The sequence below is a fragment of the Chrysemys picta genome, chromosome 1 (assembly GCF_011386835.1).
Source record: "Chrysemys picta bellii isolate R12L10 chromosome 1, ASM1138683v2, whole genome shotgun sequence".
Lineage (NCBI taxonomy): Eukaryota > Metazoa > Chordata > Testudines > Emydidae > Chrysemys > Chrysemys picta.
In genome coordinates this window covers 91,847,194-91,862,772 of record NC_088791.1, presented here as the reverse complement: position 1 = coordinate 91,862,772, position 15,579 = coordinate 91,847,194, and the positions used below count along the sequence as shown (strand labels likewise).

General features: G+C 47.0%; 1 protein-coding gene across 13 annotated transcripts in view; it reads left to right on the top strand.

The window, feature by feature from the left end:
• The first annotated feature begins 4,811 nt into the window (after positions 1–4,811).
• The window catches only part of MEI1 (meiotic double-stranded break formation protein 1), a 56,059-nt gene continuing 45,291 nt past the window's right edge, over positions 4,812–15,579 (top strand). For 9 of the 13 annotated variants that reach the window (XR_010591784.1, XR_010591782.1, XR_010591781.1 and 6 more), the window contains exons 1-5: positions 4,813–5,079; positions 5,543–5,666; positions 10,248–10,298; positions 12,222–12,295; positions 12,934–13,039. Coding sequence is in view for 7 of the 13 variants with exons in the window: in XM_065563050.1 (XP_065419122.1) it covers positions 4,942–5,079; positions 5,543–5,666; positions 10,248–10,298; positions 12,222–12,295; positions 12,934–13,039 (493 nt within the window). In the remaining 6 variants the exon portion in view is untranslated. Of the gene's footprint in view, positions 5,080–5,542; positions 5,667–10,247; positions 10,299–12,221; positions 12,296–12,933; positions 13,040–15,579 lie in introns of all 13 variants that reach the window. The other 4 variants (XR_010591783.1, XM_065563038.1, XM_065563060.1 and 1 more) reach the window with 3 other exon arrangements.

Sequence of the window (15,579 nt, the reverse complement as noted above, 5' to 3'; positions counted from 1 at the left end):
TGCAGACAACACCCATTCCTTATCTCTCTTTGTTATCCCCAAGAGAGTGATATCATTCATGGTCACCTGGTTGAAATGGGGTGATTTTATTAAGGGAACATGCAGAGGTGCCCGTTCCTGCTCGGCTGAACAGAAATATTCCCCGCTGTTAGCCACGTGGTGGGGGGGAGGGGTGAAGTGATCATCCCAGAGAATTGGGTGTGAGGGGGGGAAGGGTGGATTGTTGGGTTTGTGCAGCCCCTCCTTTTACATTGCAAACCCATTTTAAATGGCCAACCCAACGGGTGCTGGGTATGGGAAATGAGGGCGCTGCTGTTCGAAACCATTCCCACGTTATGAAGGTTAAAAAAGCCAAAAGACTGTGGCTTACCATGGCTGACCGCAAGCCGAATTCTGTTGCCTGGCACTGCGTGAGTGATCTCTCACACCAAACTGGCAGGCCCTCAATATAAGAGGAGAAATGCGACCTTGTAACGAAAGCACATGTGCTGTGTAATGTGCACAGCAAAATTTAACGTGAAAGTGTGTACCCATTGTTCTCTAAAATATGTCTTTTTAACCACCTCTTCCTTCTCCTCCACCAGCTGTAAATGTTTCTCCTTCACAGAGGCTAGTGAAGATTAGAAGGAGAAAACGGCGGACTCGGGATGATATGTTCTCGGAGCTCCAGAGCACGCTGACAGAGAACAGCAGAATGCGTGGAGGCAGACAATGTCAGAGTGCAGAAAAGCACAATATGAACAAGAGGAGATGTGGCGGGCTGAATTGTGGGCTGAAGAGGATAAGTGGCGTCAGCTTGCTGACAGAAGGCAAGAGTCGATGCTCTGGCTGCTGGAGCATCAAACTGATATGCTCCAGCGTATGGTTGAGCTGCAGGAAAGGCAGCAGGAGCAGAGACCGCTGCTACAGCCCCTGTGTAACCAACAGCCCTCCTCCCCAAGTTCCACAGCCTCCCCACCCAGACGCCCAAGAACGCGGTGGGGGGGGCCTCCGGCCACCCAGCCACTCCACCCCAGAGGATTGCCCAAGGATCAGAAGGCTGGCCTTCCATAAGTGTTAAAGTTTTAAAGTGCAGTGTGTCCTTGTCCTTCTCTCCTCCCCCACCCCTCCCGGGCTACCTTGGCAGTTATCCTATTTGTGTGATGAATTAATAAAGAATCCATGAATGTGAAGTAACAATGACTTTATTGCCTCTGCAAGTGGTGCTCGAAGCGGGGAGGGGAGGGTGGTTAGCTTACAGGGAAGTAGAGTGAACCGGGGGGGGGGGGGGGAGGGGGGAATTCATCAAGGAGAAACAAACAGAAGTTTCACACCGTAGCCTGGCCAGTCACAAAACTGGCATTCAAAGCTTCTCTGATGTGCACCGTGCCCTGTTGTACTCTTCTAACTGCCCTGGTGTCTGGCTGCGTGTAATCAGCCGCCAGGCGATTTGCCTCAACCTCCCACCCCACCATAAATGTCTCCCCCTTACTCTCACAGATATTGTGGAGCACACAGCAAGCAGCAATAAAAATGGGGATATTGGTTTAGCTGAGGTCTATCCAAGTCAGTAAACTGCGCCAGCGTGCTTTTAAACGTCCAAATGCACATTCTACCATCATTCAGCACTTGCTCAGCCTATAGTTGAACAGGTCCTGACTACTGTCCAGGCTGCCTGCGTACAGCTTCATGAGCCATGGCATTAAGGGGTAGGCTGGGTCCCCAAAGATAACTATAGGCATTTCAACATCCCCAGCGATTATTTTCTGGTCCAGGAAGAAAGTCCCTTCCTCCAGCTTTTGAAACAGACCAGAGTTCCTGAAGACACAAGCATCATGTACCTTTCCCGGCCATCCCACGTTGATGTTAGTGAAATGTCCCTTATGATCCACCAGAGCTTGCAGCAGCATTGAAAAGTACCCTTTTCGGTTTATGTACTCGCTGGCTTGGTGCTCCGGTGACAAGATAGGGATATGGGTTCTGTCTATCGCCCCACCACAGTTAAGGAATCCCATTGCAGCAAAGCCATCCACTATGACCTGCACGTTTCCCAGAGTCACTACCCTTGATACCAGCAGGTCTTTGATTGCGTTGGCTAGTTGGATCACAGCAGCCCCCACAATAGATTTGCCCACTCCAAATTGATTCCCGACTGACCGGTAGCTGTCTGGCATTGCAAGCTTCCACAGGGCTATCGCCACTCACTTCTCAACTGTGAGGGCTGCTCTCATCCTTGTATTCTGGCTCTTCAGGGCAGGGGAAAGCAAGTCACAAAGTTCCATGAAAGTGCCCTTACGCATGCGAAAGTTTCGCAGCCACTGGGAATCGTCCCACACCTGCAACACGATGCGGTCCCACCAGTCTGTGCTTGTTTCCCGGGCCCAGAATCGGCATTCCACGGCATGAACCTGCCCCATTAACACCATGATTTGCACATTGCTGGGGCCCGTACTTTGTGAGGGGTCTATGTCCATGTCAATTTCTTCATCAATCTTGTTGCCGCACTGCAATCGCCTCCTCGCCTGGTTTTGCTTTGGCATGTTCTGGCTCTGCATATACTCCAGGACAATGCGCATGGTGTTCATAGTGCTCATAATTGCCACGGTGATCTGAGCAGGCTCCATGATCCCTGTGCTATGGCATCTGGGCTGAAAAAAGGCATGAAACTATTGTCTGACGGAGGGAGGGAGGGGCGAGTGACGACATGGCTTACAGGGAATTAAAATCAACAAAGGTGGCTGTGCATCAGGGTGAAACACAAACAACTGTCACACAGAATGCCCCCCCCCCCCCCCAGGATTGAACTCAAAACCCTGGGTTGAGCAGGCCGTTGATTTCACGGAGGGAGGGGGAAGCAAATGAATACAGAACAAATCTGGTCCATCTATCTTTTACATCTTAGGCTGGCAGCAGACGGTGCAGTATGACTGATAGCCATCGGCATCTTCTGGGTGCTTGGCAGAAGATGCTGCATTACGATTGCTTGCCATCATCGTCAAGATGGTGCAATAGGACTGCCAGCAGGACTGAGTCTCCAGGAGACAAAACATGTCTGCCCAGGCGCCTCTGACCGAACTCACTGAGGAGTACGACAACGATGGATACCAATCGTAATAGACCATCTACTGCCAAAAGGCAAGGAGCTGCTGCTGTATAGCAATGCAGTCCCACGTCTGCCAACACCCAGATAGCCGATGACGGCTACCAGTCATACTGCACCGTCTATTGCCAAAAGGCAATTAGCTGCTGCTGTGTAGCAATGCAGTATGTCTGCTGGCACCCAGATGACATATGGTGACGGTGAGCTGAGCTGAGCGGGCTCCATGCTTGCCGTGGTATGTCGTCTGCACAGGTAACCCAGGAAAAAAGGCGCGAAACGATTGTCTGCCGTTGCTCTTGGGGTAGGGTGGGGGGCCTGATGACATGTACCCAGAATCCCCCACGACACTGTTTTTGCCTCATCAGGCATTGGGATCTCAACCCAGAATTCCAATGGGCAGCGGAGACTGCGGGAACTGTGGGATAGCTACCCACAGTGCAACGCTCCGGAAGTCGACACTAGCTTCGGTACTGTGGACGCGGTCCGCTGACTTAATGCACTTAGAGCATTTTATGTGGGGACACACACAATCGACTGTATAAAAACGATTTCTATACAACCGGCTTCTATAAATTTGACCTAATTTCATAGTGTAGACATACCCTGAGTCCCCATAGCTAATTCAGTCTTTGACTTCTCTGAGGCTGCCAACAAGGGGCTGGTATTGGGAAGAACATTAGTACCAGTTGTAATTGTGGCTTTTGTGTTGCAGACCTCAGTAGGAACAGGAGTGAGCCAAAAATGATTTCACATAGATCACCAAAAAACCATCAACTATAGGGCTTGTTTTAAGTGCAGTGGTATCCTCGGTCAAGGACTGATTATTCCTCCACATTCTAAGTACAAGAAGGAAAAGGCTGGCTTGGCTTTTATGTCACCCCAAAACATAGGTTGCAACCAATGAAATGTAAGGTTCTGGGTTTTCTCCTTCGGTCTCGCTTATTTGTCATCCCTCAGTTTTCTCTTTCCTTTCTGCACATTATTTCCCCTTCCCCATTTATTATTTGGAATCCCCTGTGTCTTTCCCCACCCATTTCCCTGCTCTCCCATCTTCTCTGCCCCCCCCCCCCATCTCTCCCTCACTGTTTCTGATCTTTCCACCTGGATCCCTGCCCAAGGTTCTCATTTCCCCCTTGTTACCCCCCTGGACCCATATCAGCTTTCCCTCCCTCACGAGGGCGGGGGTTCTGCTCTAAGGCTGCCCCCCCCCCCCCATGCGGCGTTGCTCCAGGAACTCGCTTCTTTTCCCCTTCTAGGTTCCCCAGCAGATCCCTTCTCCCCTCTTGGCCCCCCCCAGCTGCCCATGACGCCAGGCAGGCACCAGGCGCATTGCATGGGTGCCTCAGTCCGGCCGGCAGTGGCTCCCCTAGGGAGCGGGCTCAGACTGGGGATGGGAAGAAAGGTGCGGAGGGTGATGTGTGTGGCCCTTTAAGAATAGATTTCAGAGTAGCAGCCGTGTTAGTCTGTATCCGCAAAAAGAAGAACAGGAGGACTTGTGGCACCTTAGAGACTAACAAATTTATTAGAGCATAAGCTTTCGTGGATGCATCCGAAGAAGTGGGCTGTAGTCCACGAAAGCTTATGCTCTAATAAATTTGTTAGTCTCTAAGGTGCCACAAGTCCTCCTGTTCTTCTTTTTAAGAATAGAGAGCGCCAGAAAGGAATCAACTGCCTCCCTCCCCTGGGCCCCGCCCTCACCTCCGGGATGCACGTGCTCGGTACGCACTCGGCTTCTCCCCATGAGCCAAAAATAAACCCCGCCCCCCCAGTTACGCATGCGCAGGACTTTCCCCGCCAATTCTGTGCTTTTCTTACTCCTAACCACGTGACGCCTACTCGCTGCGAGGCCCGGGCAGCGCGCGATGGAAGCGGCTGCGGAAGCGGGGCTGCTGGTCTGCGAGCGGCTCCACGCGCGTCACGACCCGCGCTGGCTCCTGCTGCTGCCCCCGCCGCTCTGCCTGGCCTGCGTCATCGAGACGCTGGGGGACAGCAGCGCCTCGGTACGGAGCCCGGCCGGGCCCTCCCCGCGCCAGCGCGCCCCGGCCCCGCCTGTCGGGACCGCCCGCTGGGGGCGGAGCGGGGTCTCAGGTTCCACATCCGCCCCCTGCGCGTCCCCACACGGGTCTCCCAGCCGGTCCTGGCCCGGCTCGGCTCCCCGCCCCGCCCCCAGCCGGTCCAGTCCCGCCCCCAGCCAGTATCGCCCCGGGGCCTTGGTGGCCCGGCCCGGCCCCGCCCCCTGCCGGCCCATTCCTCCCAGGTGACTTTAATATGGGATGGTCTCTGTGTCTTGAGTCCTGGTCTCTGGTGTGGGAATAGGTCTAGTGCCCTGCCATGCTGCGTTTCTGGGTTCCAGCTCGGATCGCTCGGGCTGTTGTCCCCTTGGCCTAGTGTCTTCTTCACCCCCCTTTGCATGTCATGAAGGAGATCACCAGTGATACTTTTCATTCCATCTTTAACTTTCAGCTGGTGCGCAAGAAGCATGTGCTGTCTTGCTTCCGTGATGTCCTGGCCTGGCATGCCGTGCCAGTCATTCAGCTGCTGGCACAGGACGAAAGGGTATGTGTTCATTTCATAGGAACCCTCTTTGGTAAGAGCACCCCCTTTATTTTAACTAATACAGCTCATGGGGGAAGGCAGTGCTGATCTTTACTTTTCTGGGATCCCTCTGCCTCAGTGTTCCCTGGTTCTATCTGCCCCATCTTGACTTTCAAAGCTCTGTGTCATGAATACTGCACTACCAGAGAAACACTATACCTGTGCCAGTTCATATAGAGCATGTGAATTTTTCTCATCCAGCTGGAGCCAGAACCAGCATGTCAGTGTGGATTGTGCTCCTCTTCTCTTTTGTCTCCTTTTTAAAGTCTTGTTACAAACAGAGCTTTTGGGGGGTTATGTCTCTTCCCAGAATGCACTGCTGTTCTGCCACAGCACTGTCAGAGGTATAGAATAGGTGGGACTGCAGCTTTGGGATGAAGTGGTACAAAACCAAAGAGGGGCTGGGTAGAAGGAACACATTGCATGGTTTAATAGCACAATATCCAAAACACTAATCTACATGATACCTTTGCAGCCCACATCTCTGAATTTGTAAAAATTCTCATTGAAGGTTTAGGGCCATTCACCTGCTCCTTTCCAATCAGCTTCACAGTAGAGCAGCATATTCTAAGGGATTAGGGGAGGTGTCTTTCCAGCAATGATCTTTGCTGGCCAGAGCATATGCGTGATCAGTTTTTGTTTGCATCATAGCCCTTGCAGGAAGAGTTGGTATGGAATGTTGGCCCATGGAGCAAGGAATAGTAAGGGTGGGGGATGCGGTGAATAGAAGTCCCAAAGCTGGTTGTTTCAGTGAACGAATATATTGGATTCTCTGTTTCTGCCTGGTTACTCCCCAGATCTCCTTTACACTTGAGATTTTTCTTGCTCTTTAGGGGAAAGTACCTCTCAAGATCCCTCCCTCTCGTTCTTCTATCCTGACACATTGAATAATTTCAGTGGTGTTTTCCCATTTTGTTTGTACATATGGTGCTGTGCGTTGTTAGGAACACAGCTTTGTAGATTTTAATAATTTTATTCACAGAGGTTATACCAAGCACAGTCTGCATTTGGCCCAGTACAAATGTGAAGGAAGCACCCCTTGCCCTGAGGAGTTTACAGACAATTCAGACCTAGCTAATACAGTTCTAACACTAAACACACATGGATCCAATAACTTAGGGGGCCAATGCGTGCTTTAAAAACAGGCAATAGCATGAAAAATACTCCTTCTCTATATTTTGGAAGGCTTACTGTAGAGAGGGTTTTGGGACAGGAACTGTCTTTTGTTGTATGTTTGTACAGTGCCTGGCACAATAGGGTCCTAACTGTGGCTTCCGGGTGTCACTGTAATACATATAATCAATAATAATAAGTATTAAAGAGGGATTGGAATGATCTGATTTTGGTTTTTTTGGTACACTAGCTGTGGGAGGGAGGTCCAGAGGTAAGGGCAGCAGCATGGGGAAGGCAAAACGACCAATGTGGTGTTGTAATAATTGGCCCTACAAATGTACATCATGAAGAACTCAATTGTAAAAAGTATGTGAAAGTTCCTAAAATGTCACAGTAACCTATCAAGAACAAATGTTAATGGGAAAAGGTATGAAAGGGAGACAGAAAAACGGAATTATTCTAAACTGAAAGGTTACTGATGTAACTCAAGGATGGTGTTTAAAAAAAAAATGTAAAATCAGTAAACCAAAATTGATGTATCAAAATCTAGGTCTAATTGGTGGACAAAATAATGATGAGATAGGCTATTCTGCCTACCACTCGTGATGTTTCCCTGGTGTTATCCAGGGAAATGATTTGCTAGCTCACGCCAATCCTTGACTCTGGGAGCCAACCTTACCCTGCTTTGCTGTGACAACCCCCACTCCTGGACACTAGCCAATATCTCTGGTCCCAGACACAACCCTAGGAACCTCCGTCTTGCAGTGTCCAGTTATGCCCGCTGGATGCTGCAAGCTTATATGTCAGTTTAACAAAGTGATATGTACCAGGCTTGTTATCCCAAGGGGAGTCTCTGACAGGCTTCAGACCGAACACACCGCTTCAGGTAGAATAAACAAACAGATTTATTAACTACAAAGATAAATGTTAAGTGATTATAAGTCAAAGCACAACAAATCAGATTTGGTCAAATGAAATAAAAGCAAAACGCATTCTAAGCTGATTTTAACACTTTCAGTGCCCTTACAAACATAGATGCTTCTCACCACAGGCTGGCTGGTTGCTCTTCAGCCAGGCTCTCTCCTTTGATCAGCGCTTCAGTCGCTTGGTGTGGTGTCTGTAGATATAGGTGGAAGAGAGAGGAAGAGCATGGCAAACGTCTCTCCCTTTTATCATGTTCTTTCTTCCCTCTTGGCTTTGCCCCCCCACTTCAGAGTCAGGTGAGCATTACCTCGTCACAGTCCCAAACTGACCAAAGGAAGGGGGGTGACTCACTTGAGAGTCCAACAGATCCTTTGTTGTTGCCTAGGCCTGTGTCCTTTGTTCCTGTGAGGCTGGGTTCATCCCATACATGCCCTGATGAGGTGTGAACTGCCCCTCTGCTTTTGGAGAGTTTTTGTCTGGGCTTATTTTAAGCTATGAGGACACGTTTTCAGCCTCATAACTATATACATGAAATTACAACCTATAACATTAACAATAATTACTATAATCACTAACAACAATGTCAGTGCATCATGAGCCTTCCGAAGACGCCTGACATGACAAACTTTGCATTAGATGCCACACAGTCATATTATAAGGATGAACATGGGGGTGTAGGGTGTTCCCACGAGGTACAGAATGTCACACACTCCTTATGTGGTCCTTAAATTAAAACACTTTGGAAGAAAAATTGGCTACTGAATGAAGCTTCACCATCATGGCTGCCACTCCGATGCTCTACAGGGATCCCGGGCTTTCATCGTCCATATCCTAAAAAATGTCCTGACCAAACCAGGCCGAAAAAGAGCCCCAAATGACATTGCCACCTCTACTGGTTCCAACTAGATCCCAAACATCACCTAAAATAAAACAAAATCAAATGTTAACAACAACAGCAACACCAACAGCTTACGCCTCTCTCACCCAATTTCTTCTCTTGTCCCTAAAAGGACAGTTATTACCATTTAAAAAACTGCCAAACAAAGGGGTTTTTTTTTCCTTCTAAAAACTCTCTCCAGCTAATTCCCCAAACAACAACAAAAGTTGTTTAAAATAAACAAGGTCCCCAGATTCCTTTCCTTGTTTAATACTTTACCTTTCAAATCCTTTAACTGTTTTCTTTTCTTTGCTTTATCTTTAATTTAAAAGTTTTTTAAAATGTAATGGTATGTTTGCCATGGTACTAAGCAGGCTGATGTCTCTGTATACCAAACCCCACACCTGGTTTAATACTGTTTAATGTTGGACAGTGACTGGGTTATGTTAACACCTTTAGCCCATTTATTTAATCTAAATCAATACAACATTAGAAAAGGATAAAAAAGGAGGGCGTTTTGGGAGGAACATAGGCAGAAGAAAGGGAGGTTAAAAGTGAAGAAGGGAAGAAATACAGGCTGGGGTATTGTGAAGGGCCATGGTGGTGGGCATGAATAGCCTGAATTTAACTTGGAAAGTGAAAGGAATCTAACTCTACAATATTCAGTAATAAAGGTAATTGATCCTATGATGTAGAGGGGATGGGATGAGGCAGGAAATAAAACTGCTTTCACCAGACCCAGTGTCTCAATATTGTTCAGTTGATCAGCTGTTTTATGTGGAGGGTTTTTGTCCTTTTGAACCATCAGAAGCAAAATACTGAACTAGAAATGTTGGTGGAACAGGCCTGGTTTGGCAGAAGAAGGGATTGTGGTGGACCAATGCTCTGATCTAATGTGGAAGGAGGTGGGAAGATTAGTAGTCTGATCTGGTGCAGCAAAAGGTGGGATGATGGCCAAATCTTATGTTCTGGTTGTGAAAATAAAAGATTATGATAAACAGTTTTGTAACAATAGATTCAGTTTACCTCTGGAATAGTCTCAACAGGAATGACTTCTAATACGGGTAGTGTTTAATTTTAGGCTAAATAATCTGTTTGGCAGTGTTCACTGCTGTGAGGGAACAGGAACAAAACTGTTCATGGCAGGAGTGGGTAGAACATAAGAGACTGATCTGACAGTCTGTAACTTCTGGGATTCTGGGTAGTGTGCTGTGAGTATTCTAGAAACAGACTTTTGTGAGGTGGATTTAATAATACCAGTCACAGACACTCAGATGCACTGGTGATGGGGGTTGTGTATGTACTTAGGTGGGTGGAAACAATTATTTTAGCAAAAAAATATATCTATCTATCTCACTATACCCCCTAAAAATAAAAACACAGCAAGCAAGTTAAAAGATTACAAGTTAGGCTGTATGCTTCAGCCTCTTGTGAATTGGATACAGGGAGCATCTTGTATCCTGCTCCCAAAGAGTAATGTCCTCCCATTCTTGACCAGAAAGACAGGTTGGTGTCACATGAAGCAGGGCTAATAAATTGGGAAAATGCAAGAGTCCCGAAAAGTCCCCAGATTCCTTTCAAAATCAAGCCCCAACACTGATGATCTCAAATGAGGGACATATTACGTAATTGTGGTTTATATGTGAGTTGATCTTTCAGGGATGTTGCATACAGCAGAAGACAGCAGTGCACTGGATCTACCCACTGAAGGTGAGAGGGAGGTTCTGAGTCTCACTGGCAGGTTGGGAAGAGGAATCTACTGTATCTGGTTGGATGCAGATAGTGAGAGTCTCAGCAACTTCACAAATTGAAGAGAACAGCTGTTCCCTCTCCTTGCCAGGGTGCTTTGCATGCACAGTGAGAGGAGAAGTCTTCTAAGAGTTGTTTTTGGGGGAAGCACACCCACAGCTCATTTAATCTTTGGCATTTCTGCTACCACTGGTGTCTTTCTCACAAAAATCTTAAGAGCTGAACTGAAAAATAACCAGCTCTTTTCAGAGAGGGTATAAATTTTCAGTCAGTAGGAATGTGGGCTGGATTTGACATGGTGACAGAGGTAAAGTGTCTTTGTCACATTACTAATCCTCTGAGATGTGCAGACTCCCAAACCGTAAAACAGTTTAACTTATTGGTGCCTCATACCTGAAGGTTTTCATAGATTTTAAGGCCAGAAGGGACTGTTAGAACATCTATTCTGAGCTCCTGCATATCGAAGGTAAATTTTACCTGTTACCTCTGCATTGAGCCCATAACTTGTGTTTGGCTAAAGCACATCTTCCAGAAAGGCCCAGAGTCTTGATCTGAAATCATGAAGAGATGGAGAATCCACCATGTTCCTTGGTAACTTATTCAAAGGATTAACCACCCTTCACTGTTAATGTGTCACTGAATACCCTAACAATATAAACAGAAAAAGTATGTTCCATAAAAACATATTCCCTAAACAAACTACACAATGGGAGCAAGATAAACCCACAACAACCATTCATATAATATCAAACAATATACCCGGACTCCATCTTCTTTGTATTACCCTCATAATAGTTTTTTTGTCTGTTTGGTTGTCTGCTGGAAAACTTTTACCTCTTAAGTCAGTCTGAATGTTCCTTATACCCATGAAAAGCCTGTGATCTAAACATGTCAGAAATTGTTTTGGTTCTTCATATCAGGCAAGAGGTGACCAATAGGCACAAGAGGTTATATAGAGTTTTTTTTAACTGGGAAAGCAGTTGTCTTGCTTCATGCAACTCACTGGTTGTTTTGTTAGTAAAGCCTAAAATGATGTGCAAATGGCATCTAGTGAACCTAGTTTCTTGTTGATTTCCATTATTCCACCTCCTCGTCACTAGAGCGGATGGAATAAGGTTTTCTTGCAGTTACTGTGAGCAAAAAATAATAGGTCTTAATTGGTGCTGAGGTGGTGGCAAGGTACAATTGGAACATCAAGCAGTAGAAATAGGACTCGATACGCAGAATAATCACAACAGGTGTAAATAGCTCTCAAAGCACTTTACAAAAGAGGTCAGTTTCATCATCCTACATTTGGGGAAATGGAGGGAGAAAAGTGGCTTGGTAGCACTCACCCAGCAGCAGAGCTGGGACTCAAGCACAGGTCTCCTGAGTTATAAGTCAGCCCCCTGTCCACTGGGCTATTACAGCTTGGGCTGTAACAGGCCCTCAGGTACTAGTGAAGAGCCTAGTAGTAGATGAGGGCCCCTCAAATTATATCTGGTCATCAACTGTGTTCTGATCTAATCTCAGAAAGGAAGTGTGGGAAACTTACCCTATGCACTACTTATTGAGTGTATTTGTGCTTTGAACAAGGGACTAATTCTTTTCCAGCCTGATATCTCTTCCTTACTTGATAGCCTGACACTGAATTGGTGACTGGAAGTTAATATCCTTGTAAACAGATGGCAGTCACTAATGCAGGGTTTATTATGACTTCACTGCAGAACGATCAAACTGGGTCAGGAGGGATATCAAATAACAGCAAAGGGAATATCCTGCTTTATAAGCACCCACATATGCGTTAAACAAATACTCCACCTGCTCAGTAAAGCTCTGTGGAAGATGTGTTCTGAGTAAACTCTGGTGTGTGTTATTGTTACTGATCCTGTTTCTTCTGCTCAGTTCTGGTGCGACTTGTGGCGGAGCTGAAGTTGGAGCAGTATGTACACTGTGTGTTGGATGAAAGCCAGAAAGAGGTCAGTAAAGATTATTTCCTTGCTCCCTTTGGTCCCCCAAGTTTGAAAATATGGAAAGTTACAAAATATTCTGAATGAGCTCTTGTGGAATGTCCTAAATGCTGCCACTGCCTTTATGACTTTGGCAAGGTTGACATCTGCCCTGGAATTTTTACCATCATATCCCCTCCACCATGGCAACATGGCATCCTCTGTGTTTTCTCTTTTCCCTCCATTACTGCAGCAATAATATGGGCAGCTTTTCAGACCTGGAGCTGCTTGGCAGGCCTGCTCCCTTCGCTTGTGCTCTCTTCGTTGCCAGGTTCATCACAAAATGTCAGACTTCCCCAGAGCACAGAAGCTTGGGAGACAGTAGAGATGCGGAGAGGGTTAGCCAGCTCCCCCATCCACCTACCCATCAGCTTTGGGGGTGCAGCAGCAGGGCAGAAACCAGGAGGAGATTACTGCCGGGAGATTTGGTGGATGTGTTTAAGGACAATTATCTGGACAAACAAATATGAACAGTTAAGGGGGTTCCACTGTCTTAGAAGGTCCCATTTTGAGGGGTTCATTGCACCATGAGGGGAGTTCACCATTTTGTGTGTGTTTCCCATTTTGGGACACATCCTTATTGGTGGTTTGTTTTCTTCCCTTCCCAGTTATCTAAGGCAGCCACCATGAGAGGGAGCCTGTCTATGTTTAATCTCCTGGGCAAACTGGCAGATGCCATCCCGGGCTTAGCTGATATATTGGTGATTGAACACGGTGAGTCATGCTTCATTATATCATGGTAGCATCTAGAGGCCCTAACTGAGAGAGTGAGACAGACACTAAAACAACGAGGAGTCCGGTGGCACCTTAAAGACTAACAGATTTATTTGGGCATTTGCTTTTGTGGGTAAAAACCCACTTCTTCAGATGCATGGAGTGAAAATTACAGATACAGGCATATATATACACTGACACATGACTAGAAGGGAGTTGCCTTACAAGTGAAGAACCAGTGTTGACAAGGCCAATTCAGTCAGGGTGGATGTGGTCCACTCCCAATAATTGATGAGGAGGTGTCAATACCAAGAGAGGGGAAATTGCTTTTGTAGTGAGCCAGCCACTCCCAGTGATCTTCCTGAAAACACCATCCTGGCCACCATGGATGTAGAAGCTCTTTATACCAATATTCCACATGAGGATGGACTACAAGCTGTCAGGAACAGTATCCCGGATGAGGCCACGGCACGCCTGGTGGCTGAGCTTTGTGACTTTGTTCTCACCCACAACCATTTCAGATTTGGGGACAACTTATACCTTCAAGTCAGCGACACTGTTATGGGTACCCGCATGGCCCCACAGTATGCCAACATTTTTATGACTGACTTAGAGCGACGCTTCCTCAGCTCTCGTCCCCTAGCACTCCTCCTCTACTTGCGCTACATTGATGACATCTTCATCATATGGACCCACAGGAAGGAGGCCCTTGAAGAATTCCACCTGGATTTCAACAATTTCCACCCCACCATCAACCTCAGCCTGGACCAGTCCACACAAGAGATCCACTTCCTAGACACTACAGTGCAAATAAGTGATGGTCACATAAACACCACCCTATATTGGAAACCTGACCACTATACTTACCTACATGCCTCCAGCTTTCATCCAGGACACATCACACGATCCATTGTCTACAGCCAAGCCCTAAGATACAACCGCATTTGCTCCAATCTCTCAGACAGAGACAAACACCTACGAGAACTTTATCAAGCATTCTTAAAACTACAATAGCCTCCTGGGGAAGCAAGGAAACAGATTGACAGAACAAGATGGGTACCCAGAAGTCACCTACTACAGGACAGGCTCAACAAGGAAAATAATAGAACACCACTGGCCATCATGTACAGCCCCCAGCTAGAACCTCTCCAGCACATCATCAACGATCTACAACCTATCCTGGAAAACGATCCCTCACTCTCACAGACCTTGGGAGGCAGGCCAGTCCGCACTTACAGACAGCCCCCCAACCTGAAACAAATACCAGCAGCTACACACCACGCCACAGAAACACTAACCCAAGAACTAATCCCTATAACAAATCCCGTTGCCTACTCTGTCCCCATATCTTCTCTAGTGACACCATCAGAGGACCCAACCACATCAGCCACACCATCAGGGGCTCATTCACCTGCACATTTACTAATGTGATATATGCCAGCAATGCCCCTCTGCCATGTACATTGGCCAAACTGGACAGTCTCTATGTAAAAGAATAAATGGACACAAATCAGACATCAGGAATCATAACATTCAAAAGCCAGTAGGAGAACACTTCAATCTCCCTGGACATTCAATAACAGATTTAGCCATCCTTCAACAAAAAAAACCTTCAAAAACAGACTTCAAAGAGAAACTGCAGAGCTACAATTCATTTGCAAATGTAACACCATTAATTTGGGCTAGAATAGGGACTGGGAGTGGCTGGCTCACTACAAAAGCAATTTCCCCTCTCTTGGTTTTGACACCTCTTCATCAATTATTGGGAGTGGACCACATCCACCCTGTCTGAATTGGCCTTGTCAACACTGGTTCTTCACTTGTAAGGCAACTCCCTTCTCTTCATGTGCAAGTATATATATGCCTGTATCTGTAATTTTCTCTCCATGCATCTGAAGAAGTGGGGGTTTTTAACCCACGAAAGCTTATCTTTCCAAATAAATCTGTTAGTCTTTAAGGTACCACCGGACTCCTCGTTGTTTTTGTGGATACAGACTGACACGGCTACCACTCTGATACAGACAGTAAATCACTTTCCCAAGGTCACAAAGCGAATCTGTGGCAGAACTAGGCATTGGACCCAGATCTCTTGAGTCCCTATCCAGTGCTTAGCCACAAGGCTGCTCTACCTCTCCTGGCTAGTTCGGCCTGTTGAAGACCAGCCTTAGTGGACTGGAATTTGGAGCTCTGTTTGCCTCTTGGGAGATATGCATGTGGTTGCACTTCCCCAGGTCTCCCTTTCCCCAAGGAAGGAATGTTGGTGCGAGCATGCTCAGCCCCTGAGTAGAGGGGTGGGTGGGCGCGTGTATTGTTATGTAGTTTAATTGTGAGCCCCTCTGAACAAGTGTTACAGCATCACTCACTCCTCAGAGAATCACAGCAGGTGGCCCCACATCTCTAAATAAAAATGTAACCCTTCTGCCCGTCTGAGTTGGCAGCAATAAGGGCCGGGTTCAGTATCTAGGGGTTCCGTTTCAATAACACAATGCAAAACCGGCTCAAGCCCCCATCCAGTGACCTGGGACAATTACATATCACAT